General features: G+C 40.9%; 3 protein-coding genes and 1 long non-coding RNA gene across 5 annotated transcripts; 2 read left to right on the top strand and 2 right to left on the bottom strand.

The window, feature by feature from the left end:
* Positions 1-25: 25 nt before the first annotated feature.
* On the bottom strand, positions 26-2,563 carry LOC135801677 (uncharacterized). The gene is made up of 3 exons (XR_010550423.1): positions 2,401-2,563; positions 2,225-2,300; positions 26-187 (listed from the first exon to the last, which is right to left on the bottom strand). It is a non-coding gene; the product is annotated as an uncharacterized lncRNA (long non-coding RNA).
* A 702-nt stretch (positions 2,564-3,265) lies between these two features.
* Positions 3,266-7,618, top strand: LOC135801710 (uncharacterized). The gene is made up of 5 exons (XM_065315211.1): positions 3,266-3,820; positions 3,886-4,632; positions 5,070-5,558; positions 6,219-6,380; positions 7,025-7,618. The coding sequence occupies exons 1-5, from the start codon at positions 3,436-3,438 to the stop codon at positions 7,564-7,566; spliced, it is 2,325 nt and encodes a 774-aa protein (XP_065171283.1). The 5' UTR covers positions 3,266-3,435; the 3' UTR covers positions 7,567-7,618.
* LOC135801697 (tryptophan 5-hydroxylase 1-like) lies at positions 7,617-9,779 on the bottom strand. 2 transcript variants are annotated; one of them, XM_065315194.1, is made up of 8 exons: positions 9,644-9,779; positions 9,226-9,562; positions 8,999-9,164; positions 8,828-8,878; positions 8,478-8,759; positions 8,295-8,421; positions 8,006-8,235; positions 7,617-7,957 (listed from the first exon to the last, which is right to left on the bottom strand). In XM_065315194.1, exons 1-8 carry the CDS (start codon positions 9,740-9,742, stop codon positions 7,696-7,698), a joined length of 1,554 nt encoding a protein of 517 aa, XP_065171266.1. In that variant the 5' UTR covers positions 9,743-9,779; the 3' UTR covers positions 7,617-7,695. The 2 variants fall into 2 exon arrangements, with proteins under 2 accessions (XP_065171266.1, XP_065171265.1); XM_065315193.1 differs by having other exon boundaries at positions 9,226-9,742.
* Positions 9,780-11,111: 1,332 nt separating this feature from the next.
* Positions 11,112-13,113, top strand: LOC135801699 (JNK-interacting protein 1-like). The gene is made up of 5 exons (XM_065315197.1): positions 11,112-11,254; positions 11,391-11,581; positions 11,638-12,320; positions 12,379-12,554; positions 12,623-13,113. The coding sequence occupies exons 1-5, from the start codon at positions 11,169-11,171 to the stop codon at positions 12,693-12,695; spliced, it is 1,209 nt and encodes a 402-aa protein (XP_065171269.1). The 5' UTR covers positions 11,112-11,168; the 3' UTR covers positions 12,696-13,113.
* The last annotated feature ends 247 nt before the right edge of the window (positions 13,114-13,360 follow it).

A 13,360-nucleotide genomic window follows, 5' to 3' on the forward strand; every position in this document is an offset into this window, starting at 1 on the left:
TTATCACTTATCGTTCTAAACCGGCGTGCTCGCGTATGAATAAGACTTCTAGAACGATGCATGCGCGACCAGATGAGTTCAACAAAGACAACAATTTCAGCACAGGAAAATGAGGAAAACCTGTACTTACCTCTATTTCTCGACTTCCACGCAATTCCTTGAAACCAGAACATGACGGCCGGCGCAACTGGAACAGGAATACAACGACACCATCAGACGACACATACAAGAACGTCCAATATCACTAAACATCGGAGGTGGATTATCACAAAATACAGTTTACCGAAAGAAAACCTCAACCCGATTTAAGGAATACCAAACTCACAACGAAAACGATAGTAGCAAAAAACGTGGCCGACCCCATGAACGCCCGGTGCAGGCCTAAGCGCGCGCATCGCGTAAGTCGAGTACGCAGCGACGGCATGCGGCAACAGGCGATAAGACTCATACTTACTCCAATCCGATCGAATCTACCGCGAATTAATACTCTTAAAAACGAGGGCAGAGACAACTAACTATCTTGAAAGTTAATAATTTTTATCGACGATTTTCTATAATTAATATCTCTTAAACTAAAAGAGATAGCAACCAGGAAATTGCCGATTATGAAATATTGGAAAATTCTCTATCAGATAAAAATATAAAATAATTATATTTCCTACAGTAAAAGGTAAAAAATCGCCACCAAAAGTACTAAAAAGTGACATTTTTCAATTTTTGGACAATATTATAATTACACGTCGAACAAAACAAACAATCTGTGCTGTTTACTTATATACTCCACGATGGGTTCTAAGCTGAATAAATCAACACGGGGGCAACATGTATCCGATTCACTTAACAACTCTACACCTAGTAGTTACAATTAAATAGTGGTTTGCTAATTGAATATAATGTAAATTTAGAAAACAAAGGTCCGAACAAAAGATACGCGACGCGAGAAATACGACCCAACCACCCAGTGACCGGCACGCAACTGGGCGCAACCATCGGATAGTGCATGCCGTAGCCGAGCAAGCTACGACGCGACAGTTTACGATAAGAAAGCAAGAGATGCGCAAAGCCGGCGCGTCGATGCCACCTTGTGCGCGAATTGCAATAGACACAATATCGGCGATCTAAACAAAACTAGAATCTGCTGCATGCGGCGTGAGGGGATTTCAGCGCCGGCACTTGGGAATCTCATGCGTAACATTCAACGCGGCGGAAGCGATAAGAAAGTAAATTGTGTTCAAAACAAACACAATTTTCGTGCCGAATTACAACGTTTGCCAATAAATATAGAAATAAAGAATACAATTCTATTTTATGATGTTTAGTTCATGCTAGTGCCATCTCTGAATGACACAGGTAGGTGTGCCAGAATTTAGATTATTATAATTAATGAAAAATTGCGCTATTTTACATTAACGATTTTACATTAACAATTTTAGAAAATAGCAAATGATAACATCACGATTTTACTCAAAAAACGCGACTTTCATGTTATATTTCATATTCTAGATATTTAAAAAAAAATCCATAAAGTACACAAATGTGCTTCTGCAACTTGAAATGCTGTTACTCACTCTTAGTACTTTTGTGCTGACAATCTTACCACCGGGAACACTCGTGGATTTTTCCACGAATTAATATTTAAATAATGCTGACCAAAAAAATCCGATAAGAATTCGAAGCCACTGAAAAGATATAGCGGGTGGCAATCGGCGGCATAAAGGCGCGCAAAAGATAAAACCACTGAATTTTCGATTTCACGCGGGATTAGAACCAAAAGGCTCGGATTTTATAATCCGACAAAGTGTATGAAGTTGCTGCCAGAAGCAAATGAAAAGCAAATGAAACACATGCGCCTTTACAAAAGCGCAGATGCTGCCGACACTGCGCCATCTAATATCGGCAATACGAAACAATTGACGCCAGAAAGTAGCGTGCACACTAGCGCCATCTAATTTTGACGGCACATACTAGTTTTGAGTTTGCTATTGTATTACAGCTACCAACATTTGAATGATTTGAACGAACACAACTCAATTGCCACTTGTGTGATCCCCAATGTTGAGTGACGCAAACACTAACCGGCAAAAATGCATTCACTTGAAAACTCTTAAAATTTGATCTTTGATACACAATAGTTAAATTTTTCTGGCATCCGCGGGGAAATGATCTCAAAAGATAGTAATGTAAATAATAAATAAAATTATTATTTATAATTTGATGCAAGTACCTGTATCCTGTAATGTCGGGTTCTGTTGCGAGTGTGATGGGTAACACCTTAGCGGCCTGATGAACCGCAGTACACACTGAATACGAAAATATTATTACAAATACAAATTGAAAACAAAATTCATATCAGATAGATGAAATATTAGATTATCTGGTAAAGAGTTATTTGATTCTTACCACAAATTAAACTGTTGTACGAATATTCACGTGTAATAAAGTCTTGTCAAAACATCAAAGTGACAAATTGCACACAATGTATGATACAATTGCTCCGATTAAAATGTGATGTCTCGCAGTCATCCCAAAATCATCACTGGAATAACAACCCAACAGACCGACTCGTGCCTACCTCTGCATGATTGCATTCTATTGCGCCTGCAGCGTGCGCAATGACTGCTGTATGTTGAGTTGCCTACAATTTGATTTATAAATAGTTTTTGTATGTTATATTTATCTCTCGATCATTATTCCTTTCTGTTATTTAAATAATATAAAAAAATTAATTAATTTATATTAATTGATTAAATGTAATAAGTAGCACCGTCACATAAATTTAGGGCACGCTTTGTCACAAGTGTGATGTATCTACATGTAGATTACAGAATGTCGAATGAAATTACCATTAAATTATAATTTCAAGGAATTTAATTATTTATGTATATAATTTTAATTATAACCCTTCCTTCCAAAAATAAATTAAATGTGACCTATTGTTGTTATTATTTTTGTGCACTGTCATTTTCCCTCTTTTTGGAAATTTTGTTGCTTAAAATAACATTTTATCTCAACCATTTTGTATAATTATAGAATACATGGCATGATTTCGATAAATCAATGTATTATAGATAATTCAATAATCAATTACACTCAAAATGTATAACTACCGGGTCTTTCTAATACTCATAACGCTCATTAACCAATATAAACATAGAAACATATCTTATCTGTAAAGTATTATTTGAATCTCAAATTTTAATTGTTAATTTGAGTCCCGAGTCCGAGGTGCGACGATATAACGCGAACGCGCAGTTTTTATCCTTGCGCGAGTGGGGAATACATTAGCACAAAACTTGAAAATATTCTACCACAACTCAATCCGTAATGAACGGTTACGATGTGAATCACAATTACGGCGTCAGCAGATAACACGCGATCGTCGCGCGTTTTGCACTGGTTAACATTGCTGGTAAATCACACGCACCAAGAACCAAAATGACGATCGAACAATCGGAGTATTCGACGGACGTCGTCCCCAGTGTGTGCCTCAGTCCAAATCTCGGTTCAAACGTTGATCGGTACACAATCGCAAACGAGCCTACCGGATGTGTGCTCTCGAACGACAACCAAATTCAAATGGCCGCTGACGATCTAATGCTCAATCAAAACACGTACATTGTGGAAAACTCAAACGACGTGGTCATTGGTCCGGTCACACATTTTCATTGTCCGGTTACCATCATTCAAAACGCACAAGACGGTTCCAGCATTAATAGTTCCAGAGGATCTCTTCCATCATCAAAAGATGTGAATCTACACAAAGAAAATGCTTGTGATAACCATGTTATCACATCGAAACATCAACAAAAAGATAATAACGGTACACTAGATAGTTTATTAGTTTGGTTATGTTATGCTTGAAGTATTTATTGTTGCTGATTACAGGCACGCCAAATAAATGGTCATTATGGAGACAGTTCAAAACTCGTCGAAAACTATTCAACATTATCCTAATCGCGATTACTGTGGTGTCATTCGCACTTGCCGTGTCGATTGCGATAATATTCATACAGGATTCAAGCACTGATGCTACCTTCACAACGGCACATATTGATAAAAATATGTCCGACCAGTGTCCGACCTCCAGCGACGACAACGACGACAACGAGACTTTACCCTTCGATCCCGAGGCAATTCAAATGATTCCAAGAAGAATGTGGGGTGCACGACCTCCGCTTAGCGTCCGGTTGTTGGAAACACCAGTGAAGTATATAATAGTCGCACACACCGTGAGCAGACCCTGCTTTTCACTGGAAACCTGTGCGGGAATTCTGCAATCATTGCAAAGCTATGCGGTGGATCACAGATCCCCTGATATTGGGTACAATTTTTTGATTGGCAGCGATGGTAACATCTACGTGGGACGAGATTGGAACGCTATAAACTATTTGCAGAATCATAGTATAGCTGTGGCGTTCATAGGCAACTTTTCATACGATGAGTTTACGAAGAAGATGCAAATGGCGCTGCAGAAGCTTATCACCACTGGGTTGGTGTGGGGAGCCCTACGGGAGGATTACATATTGTTGAGTCACAGTCAGACTGGGGGCACGATGAGTCCCGGAATGAAAATTCGCTGTGAAATTGAAAAATGGGAGCATTATTATGACAAAGACTATATTGAGATTCCGAACTGAGTTTACTGGTCAATTCTGTGACCAAATAGTGAGGCTTTATGGGTTATCTGAGGTTATTTGTGATGTTGTGATGATGAACTTGGGATTTTACGTAAAACCAGGACCGAACTAAAATTAGCATTTATTTATGCAACAAACAGTGAGCGTGGACTTGCGTGCACGAAAAGGACCTGTATAAATATTAATTGTTATGATCACCAGTGACTTGTTTATTGCAAGACCTTGGTTTAGCTTGAGCTCGAAACTGGTGCTCGCGTGTATATGTGCGCGCGTGTGTGTGTGATGGCGTCAATCCTCCCACCAGCGATTACTGGAATTTTGTCGGCTCGCTAAACCGCAGTGTCGCTTTCGCCATGGCTGCGATAGCACTCGATAATTTTAATAAGCTAATCACGCTTCGCTGAAGCTGGTTTGCGGCAGCGGCGGGCGACTAAATGGTCTCGGAAGTGCCTGACGTACGGCCGCCGACCCAAGATGGCGGCCAGGGCGGGGACGACCTCATTCTGGACCTGCACCCGCACAAAGTTCACCTCAATCAACAACAAGACGTAACCTATATACAATCTTCGGATTGCTCTAGTGATAGTGATGAGAATGAACCTAGTATGGGCTATGATAATGCCCTTGCAGTGAACCCATCCGGAAATGACAATAATACACCGAATGTTTTCGTGTCGGATTCGAGTGATGTTCATGTGGGGACAAAGAACATTTATCAAGGACCAGTGACGATAAAAAAGATCGTATACGCTGGTAATGGTGGCGGTGAAGTGCCGGACGTGCTGCAAAATGGCGGCGCGCTGACCAACGGGACATTAAAATGTGATAAAGACACAAGTGATAGTACAGATATTGATAACAAAACGGACAAAGCCGGAGACAAAAATGAAAACAACCTCAAGGCTCACATTAGCAAATTAAGTGAGTTCTCGTATCTTATTTTAACAATGTAGACAAAAAATTTAAGCGTTCGCAGTTTATTTACATTGAATTTGCATAAATAAACGATCTAACTGACGTGTGTGCTGAGCAGTTGAGCATTCCGTCTACTTCCACGAAAAACTAGCGCTAAAATTAATAAATAAATTACTATTCAAGTCACGATGGTGTTTACTGCATGCAATTATTTATTTATTGTATTTTTTTGGTAATTTGCGCGATAACACGTTTGCAGCGCAACTTATTATTGCGATTTGTTCTTATCAAAACCGATAATTACAAACTAAGCGATAAAAAATATCAGATTGTAATCTTGTTTCCTGTCTGTGAAATTTTTCTATTATCCATATCATCACCACGCAATAATAGCAGCTACCTTCATGTGTCAACAGAAATAATCCGAATTATTATCTGCGTCAATTCACACACGCGAAACCAATTTGTTTATCATTATCACAAAGACTGCTGGGTTTTATTACTCACATATTTGCATTTGCACATAACTCATCGACAATATAATCTAAAATTAACTCGACTTGAAATGAAAACAAAAGGCTACACACGCAATTAGCAAATAGGAGAAAAATGTCCACATTTATTTGCAAAGTGTAACCGAGATGTAATGAAATTTGTTTGTTTTAGGATACAACAAACCGTTGCTTATAACAGCGATAGTCTGCACACTTGCTATCATTGGAATGATTGCGCTGTTGTTTCTTTTACTGCGCGGTGGCAACACATCAAACAGATACCCGACTGATAGCGACGAACAACTCGGCCGACCTTCAGTCGATCCACCTCTTGGTAATAAAACACAATTACGTGTTGATTATATAAATTGTATTCATGCATCAATCATAACCTGCACGTTATAGAAACGCCCTTGCCGTATAACTTGGTCACACGCACCGATTGGGTGGCGCAACCGCCTGCCAAACCCGCGCCCCAACTGAAACAACCAACGCCCTTTGTCATCATCCATCAGTCGGATACACTCAACTGTACAACCATCGGTGATTGTATATTCTTCGTGAGATATCTACAGACCTATCATATTGATAGCAAACAAATGTGGGATATATCTTACAATTTCCTTGTTGGAGGAGATGGTAATGTCTATGCTGGAAGGGGATGGACATCTGAGGGTGCACACACCTTCAATTACAACTCTAGGAGTATTGGTATAGCGTTAATTGGTACTTTTGAAGATTATCTACCCGGAAAAGAACAACTAGATACTCTGATGAAGTTAATTAATTACGGGGTGGAAGCTAAGTACCTACAAGCAAATTATAAGCTGATTGGGGCGCGGCAGGTGGACGCGGTGCGCAATCCAGGCAGGGCGTTGTATGAGGAGATCAAAACATGGCCCCATTGGGTCAACATTAAACTTTAACTCATTATTCAATCAAAATAATGCAACATTGTTGATATTTACCCAATTATAGATCCTGCTGAGCTTCCTCCGCAACGAGTGAAGATGATTCTACGTCGTGAGTGGTTGGCACAACCTCCAAAGCAAGCTTTGGACAACCTTACAACTCCAGTACCTATGGTGGTCATATGGCACTCAGCAACTGAAAACTGTACAGACCAATCATCATGCACGCTGTTGGTGAAGTCCATACAACGTTTTCACATGTTATCCCAAAACTGGTGGGATATAGGTTACAACTTCCTCGTGGGTGGAGACGGGTATGTCTACGAGGGACGCGGTTGGACCTCCGAAGGGTCCCACACGAAGTTCTACAATAAGAGGAGTATTGGTATTGCGTTTGTTGGTACTTTTACCAATTATATGCCACCGCAAAGACAACTCAACGCCGCACGTAACTTAATCGCCTTGGGGGTTAACGAGTCGTACATCCAACCGGATTATAAGCTATACGCCTCGAGACAATTGTCTGTCACGGAGAGTCCGGGTCAAATGTTGTATGAAGAGTTGATTACATGGCCGCACTGGGCGGAGACGCCTAAGTCCAGACATTAGTTATGTTTTAATTTTGTGAATATTTTGTGATATAAAGACTGATGAATCGATACTTTTTACACACTTCTAATATTTTGGAACAACTACAGGGAAATACACATCGAAGGTTATGTTATGAGGTTAGGTAGATTAGCATAGCTCGTCGGGTTTTGTCATTTCAGCGCCATCTGTAGTATTGAGGCCTACTTGTAACAAGTTGGCTATTTTATCAACGTCCAGTGTTGAGTCTCGTGCGGAGATTTTCTTTAATGCATCGTTTACGATACACAAATCTCCACGTAGCTCAGAAACCAAAGCTGTTATTTTTTGGGCGTTGCTTAGGACTTCTACGCTTTGCGTGTATGGGTTGTAACGAATGCCAAATGGACGTTGGATCGTTCCAGCGAAGGTCCTAAAAAAATTAATTTAATTTTTTTGAGGTGATTATAGGTTAACTAACCTCATTTTTTCTTTGGCTTCGTCAAATGTGTCTGTATAATAGTAGGCGTTTTGATACGCGGTGATAATGCACTCTTCTCGGCATGTCACTTCTGGATCGAAGCGTTTGATTTTCTCTGGCGTTTCTAACGCGTGTTGTAGTTCCGCAACAGAACTTAATAACCCAGCGCCATATACACGTAGTTCGCCATCTTGTTTACACAAACCAAACTCCACCGTAAAGAAATACAACTACAAAAGTAATTAAACAAATGAAATGCTTAAGCAACTTGAATTTAATTGAGTTATACCGTGGCCAGTTTTTCTACATCTGCGTCAGAAGCTCCTAAAGACGCGAGGCCCAATTCTTGAGAAAACTGTGCAAAACTAGGATTTGCCAGTAGGGGCATGTGACCAAGTAACTCATGACAACAATCACTAAATTTAAACAATAATTAGCACCTTATTTCAATTATAACAATTGTAATGCTTACGGTTCAGGAGTGTAGAATGGATCCGACGAATGTCTAATATACTGGGTGCAGTGAAACAACCTGAATGCGAGCCCAGACAAAAAGTCCCTCGGACTTAAATATCCTGCAACCGGTCGTATTTGAAAACCGGTCTTTCTTTTAAGAAACGCGTTAACATCTTGCAGTTGCGGAATATTATCCTCGCGATACCCGCAATACTTAACCAACTGTGGCCAGTTTTCCAAAAATTCTTTACACGCGTGTTTCTGGTACAGTTTGTACAATTCATTCAGGACAATACCCCTTAAAAACGTTTCAAGTGGTAATAATTAATAAGTTATTAGGTTTAATTTAATTACGTAATGCATTACCAGGTTTTAGTTTCCATCTCGGTATATTGCACGCGTGGAATCGGCTGGCCCCTGAAAGGTAGCAAGATGGGTGCTAATTAATCACATTAGCCGTGCGTCAATTATCAATACATTCATCCTCACTCAAGGAGTAAGTGTGAGAGTGTTTTTCAAGACGCCGGCGGTACTTACTGTTTGTAGTTGTGTGCGATGCGAGCAAAGTGTTCGCGTCTCTTCCGATAGACTGGGTCCTTGAAGCCGGGATGATCTGCGTCCAGCTCGCTGCCGTACATTAGGACATTCTGTGCTTGATCAAGGTCAGAGATCTTCTTGGGAAACCACGGCATTTCATCAAAATCTGTTTTTAATTATTTTTTTTGAAATCAAAAATTTTATTGTGAAGATGAGTTTGTTGTTACCAAAACTAGCAGCTGCCGATAATGGTGTAGGTGGTGGAAAACTTTTATCGTTTTCTCCATCTCCATAGGTCCCGATGACCATAGTGACCACTTCCCGACGTAGTAGTCTCCCGAGTTGTTCCACTTTTTTTGCTTCGCATTCTACATCTACGAGGAAATCAACTTGATTGTCTTCGGTGATGGATGGTCTGGATTCAATGTGTGCTACGTTGATTCCCAAATCTTGAAAGCACTGAAGTGCCCGTACCAATCCGCCAACTTTGTTCTTCAGTGTAAATATAACGGAGATCTTTTCCAATTTGGGTGGAGCCTTAGGATCAGCAGGTTTGGGAGCCGCCTTCATGGTGCGTGCCGTGGTCAAAGTCAAAGCGTGAGCGTTGTAGTGAGAAATGAGTTTCTTTGCGCAATCAGTGATTACCTTTGTGCTGACCGCTGGCATGGGCACGTCCTCTTTGTAACTCCAATCCTCTTCGCTGCGGTACAGCCACAAACCCAGCAAGGGTTTACCGGAACTCATTTTTATTCACTTTTGTTTAACAGATTTTAAGTTGTTGATTTTAATATTTCATCAGGTGTGAATGTGTAACACGAATGGCGATCAACTGAAGCGCTTCCTGGGCCTCGGTTGGCCTTTTATAGAGGGTTTGACGACGCAAAGTCGCGCAGCGCACGTTTACCCGGTCATGATTGGCAGAATCACGGTTTTACGCGATTCTCACCGCCTCGCTTCTCTTCTCGCGAGGGATGCGCGACTCGGCGAAATTTATTTTTAGTTTCGATTACATCAGGCCCAACGGTGTATTTGTAGGTTGTATATACTTTTTATATACGACACTCAAAGAATATAAGAACACAATGACATTGTTCACACTGACATTGCTTTCAATTTCCAATGGATCAATGATGACACCAGTTGCGCATCATGAAAAAGAATAGCTACTATTTCTAACCTTCAAATTACACTACTAAAAACTACAAAGGATTCTTTTTCATTAAATTAAAGTTTAAATACAGGCCTCAAATGAAAAATCTTGTGTTTGTCTTAAACGCAAACAAAGAATTGTAATAGATTCTCTTGAGATTTTATTTAAGCAACGTGCCGATGAGTTTCCGTGCGCGAATAAAAGTCGATGGTTTATTCATCGAGAGCGAACCCCAACGTAAAACGGTTTCAATTACTTAGCGCCCACCGCAAGAAGAAAGCGACGTAACCCACATTTTTATTCCACCTCTGTTTTCCCCTTTTCTACTTTTCATTTCCACATTTATCTGAATCGAGACGAGCGCCCGCCGGTCGAGTGGCGAGGTGTGCTAATGAACTGTATCACTTCACCCTTTTCACGGATTGTTGATTGATGATGCTCAATCGTGGTCATGAATGACCAAAAATTCTATTTTCGGACAGCATATAAACACAAAATCATCTTCTGAAGTGTTTTTTGTACAATCGGTTGCCTATAAAAAACAAAACATAAAAACACAACCTAAAACTTAATCTACCAGAAGAAAAGTTCGGAGCAAATTGGTTTCATCAATGATCCTGCACAATTCCCACCCGCATGTTGCTTGTTCCCGTTTCTGGTTTAATTCAAACGTCTCTGACACTGCAGGTTCTGCACGATAATCAAGAGCGTCTTTGTAAACTAACTAGGCGTAACGCATAACATAATTTATCTTGTTTCAATGCATACACCTCCTCTGCATCATTCTGTGAATGATAACTTTGATTTCGTCGACTAAACGAATTAAAGCCCTAGATATCTTCCCTCCGCGTGGGTGGATTTCCCTAGGCCTGAACGGGGGTAGTTGTTCTGCAGAAGCGCGCGCGTTCCACGCCGCGCACTCTCCGCCACCCCCTTGGCACATGCGCCGCACAGCGTGTCATGGCGCGCTGTAATCAATACTAGCTTTTAAGGCACACGCACGCGAAAAACAACATAAACATGGCAGATAGCGAGTTCGAAGAATTCGGACATAGTTTTGAGAGGACACTACACACGACCAGCAAACAGGCGGCTCCATTTTACTCGTGAGTACTGCGATTATTGATGTGTGCGAAAAGAGATCCTGCCAGAGTGCTGCGGAAGAGTCCTGTCATTTATGACAGGATTTGTGTATCCACGAATGGTTTATTCATATTGCTTTGACCCGCGCGAATATTTTAGATTAGTGCACGATGTCTTGGTGGACGAGGAGTCGCCGACGTCTTCCAAGAGCGACCCGGAAACAGACTGTGATACGCAAGGAGTCAGCAGGCAGCAGGAGAATGCGCAAGGGCCACGGGCTGCTGTGCCCTGGACCGGGCCAGGCGAGCGACGGAGAAGAAAACTACCCGAGATTCCCAAAAACAAAAAACGTAAGTTATTTACTTCTCGTAGTGATAAAAATTTTTATGATCCTGAAAAATTTTAGCTGCGGTTGTGTCTCTTATAAACGCACACCAGTTATCCCGTGAGTTATCGCTTGCTGATGAATTGGGTGGTTGTGGGTCAGGCAGCAGTGGTCCCAGTTCCTTGCTTGTATTGAAATGTCACCTGTGGGACAGCGACTCGCCGGATTCAGATCGTCTACTGACAGACGCCGACAGTGGGCACAGCACAGCACACTCGCCCACAGATGGTCCAAAATCTATGTCCCCATTACTGGGGATGTCTCCGGGTACAGGCGGCGGTGTGCCCTACAGCGATGTAGACATGTTAGAAGCGACGCATCGTGGTTTGCACAAGTTTATTCCGCGGCACGAAGATGAAATCGATGTGGAGATTGGCGATCCGATTTATGTTCAAAAAGAAGCTGATGATTTATGGTGTGAGGGTGTTAATCTACGCACTGGTAGAATGGGTATATTTCCATCTGCGTATGCTGTCGACAGTGACTACAGCGATTGGGACTCGTCCTGCGAACATGGCAGACGCGAGCGTTATTTGTTGGGGTATTTAGGTTCGGTGGAGACACTTGCTCACAAGGGGACGTCGGTGGTGTGTCAGGCCGTGCGGCGTGTGGTTGGTAATAGTGGTACTGAACCGGAACCGCAGCCATGTATCTTGGAAGTGTCCGATCAAGGTTTACGCATGGTAGATAGACGAAAAAGAAATGTATGTTGCATTGTATATGTTTTCCTAAAAGATTATTAATGATTTATGATATTTGCAGTCTGATAATCCATGTATAGACTACTTCTACTCGCTCAAGAACGTCTCGTTCTGCGCATTTCATCCTCGCGATCACCGCTATCTTGGTTTCATCACCAAACATCCTACACTTCAAAGATTCGCTTGCCACGTGTTTAGGGGCACGGATTCGACGCGACCAGTTGCTGAAGGAGTTGGGTGAGTAATCAATCTTCTCTAAAAAAACTTAAAAACATTAAAAAACATCGACGTTGTTTTAATTCCAGGCGTGCCTTCCAAAGGTTCTATCAAAAGTTTATAGAGACTGCTTACCCGATCGAAGATATCTATATAGAGTAGAATCAGAGTACATAGTGCAATAATAAGAGATAAAGATTAAAAAATAATTTTACTTACATGATTACAGAATGCGCGAAGCAAGAGAAAATTGGAATAAACTAACAGGAGAGCGTAATTATAAGATTACCAAAAACAAGAAAACATTCAAATGTATAATGTAACATATTTAAGCATGATGCTGCTCTATTTACAGCGCCGTGACAATGGCGACCTGCGTCTTCCGACTCGGTATATAAACTATAAAATGCATATAATTTAACACGTTCTCCACATATCTTTTATTACCTGCGCAGCGCAGAGACACGCGATCAGAATCAGCTAGTCAAGGTGAAAGAGGCGAGAGGAGGAGGCAGCAGGTTGCCATTGGCGATTCGTGCGAGCAAAAATACAATGTTAAAATAAAGTAATATTTGTCTGAGTTCGATATTTTTTATAGTCGATAGTATTAAATTGATTAAATTCTATTTTGTTGAATCATCAACCATCATCATCAACAATCAAGGATATTGTGCTACAATAAGAATTCATTTACATTGAAAAATCAAACGAATTCATATTGCAGTTCAATGAATGATGAATAATTTGACTGGCAAACTTATTCCAAGATCCTTTCATCCAACATTATCATATTTTATATTAATTAATCACTTGCGTTGTAAACTAAC

This window comes from Atheta coriaria, unplaced genomic scaffold (genome assembly GCF_025399875.1).
Source record: "Atheta coriaria isolate IRGN ID8LTWV9N9 unplaced genomic scaffold, Caltech_Dcor_3.1 hic_scaffold_12_pilon, whole genome shotgun sequence".
Taxonomy (NCBI): Eukaryota; Metazoa; Arthropoda; class Insecta; order Coleoptera; family Staphylinidae; genus Dalotia; species Dalotia coriaria.

Coding starts and splice junctions, on each gene's coding strand:
- LOC135801710 (XM_065315211.1), top strand. CDS start 3,436: ATGACGATCGAACAATCGGAGTATTCGACGGACGTCGTCCCCAGTGTG. Junction 5,559..6,218: donor GGCTCACATTAGCAAATTAA/GTGAGTTCTCGT, acceptor TGTTTGTTTTAG/GATACAACAAACCGTTGCTT. Junction 6,381..7,024: donor TTCAGTCGATCCACCTCTTG/GTAATAAAACAC, acceptor ACCCAATTATAG/ATCCTGCTGAGCTTCCTCCG.
- LOC135801697 (XM_065315193.1), bottom strand. CDS start 9,742: ATGAGTTCCGGTAAACCCTTGCTGGGTTTGTGGCTGTACCGCAGCGAA. Junction 8,879..8,998: donor ATCGCACACAACTACAAACA/GTAAGTACCGCC, acceptor GCTACCTTTCAG/GGGCCAGCCGATTCCACGCG. Junction 7,958..8,005: donor GAAGCCAAAGAAAAAATGAG/GTTAGTTAACCT, acceptor TAATTTTTTTAG/GACCTTCGCTGGAACGATCC.
- LOC135801699 (XM_065315197.1), top strand. CDS start 11,169: ATGGCAGATAGCGAGTTCGAAGAATTCGGACATAGTTTTGAGAGGACA. Junction 11,582..11,637: donor GATTCCCAAAAACAAAAAAC/GTAAGTTATTTA, acceptor GAAAAATTTTAG/CTGCGGTTGTGTCTCTTATA. Junction 12,555..12,622: donor CCAGTTGCTGAAGGAGTTGG/GTGAGTAATCAA, acceptor TTTTAATTCCAG/GCGTGCCTTCCAAAGGTTCT.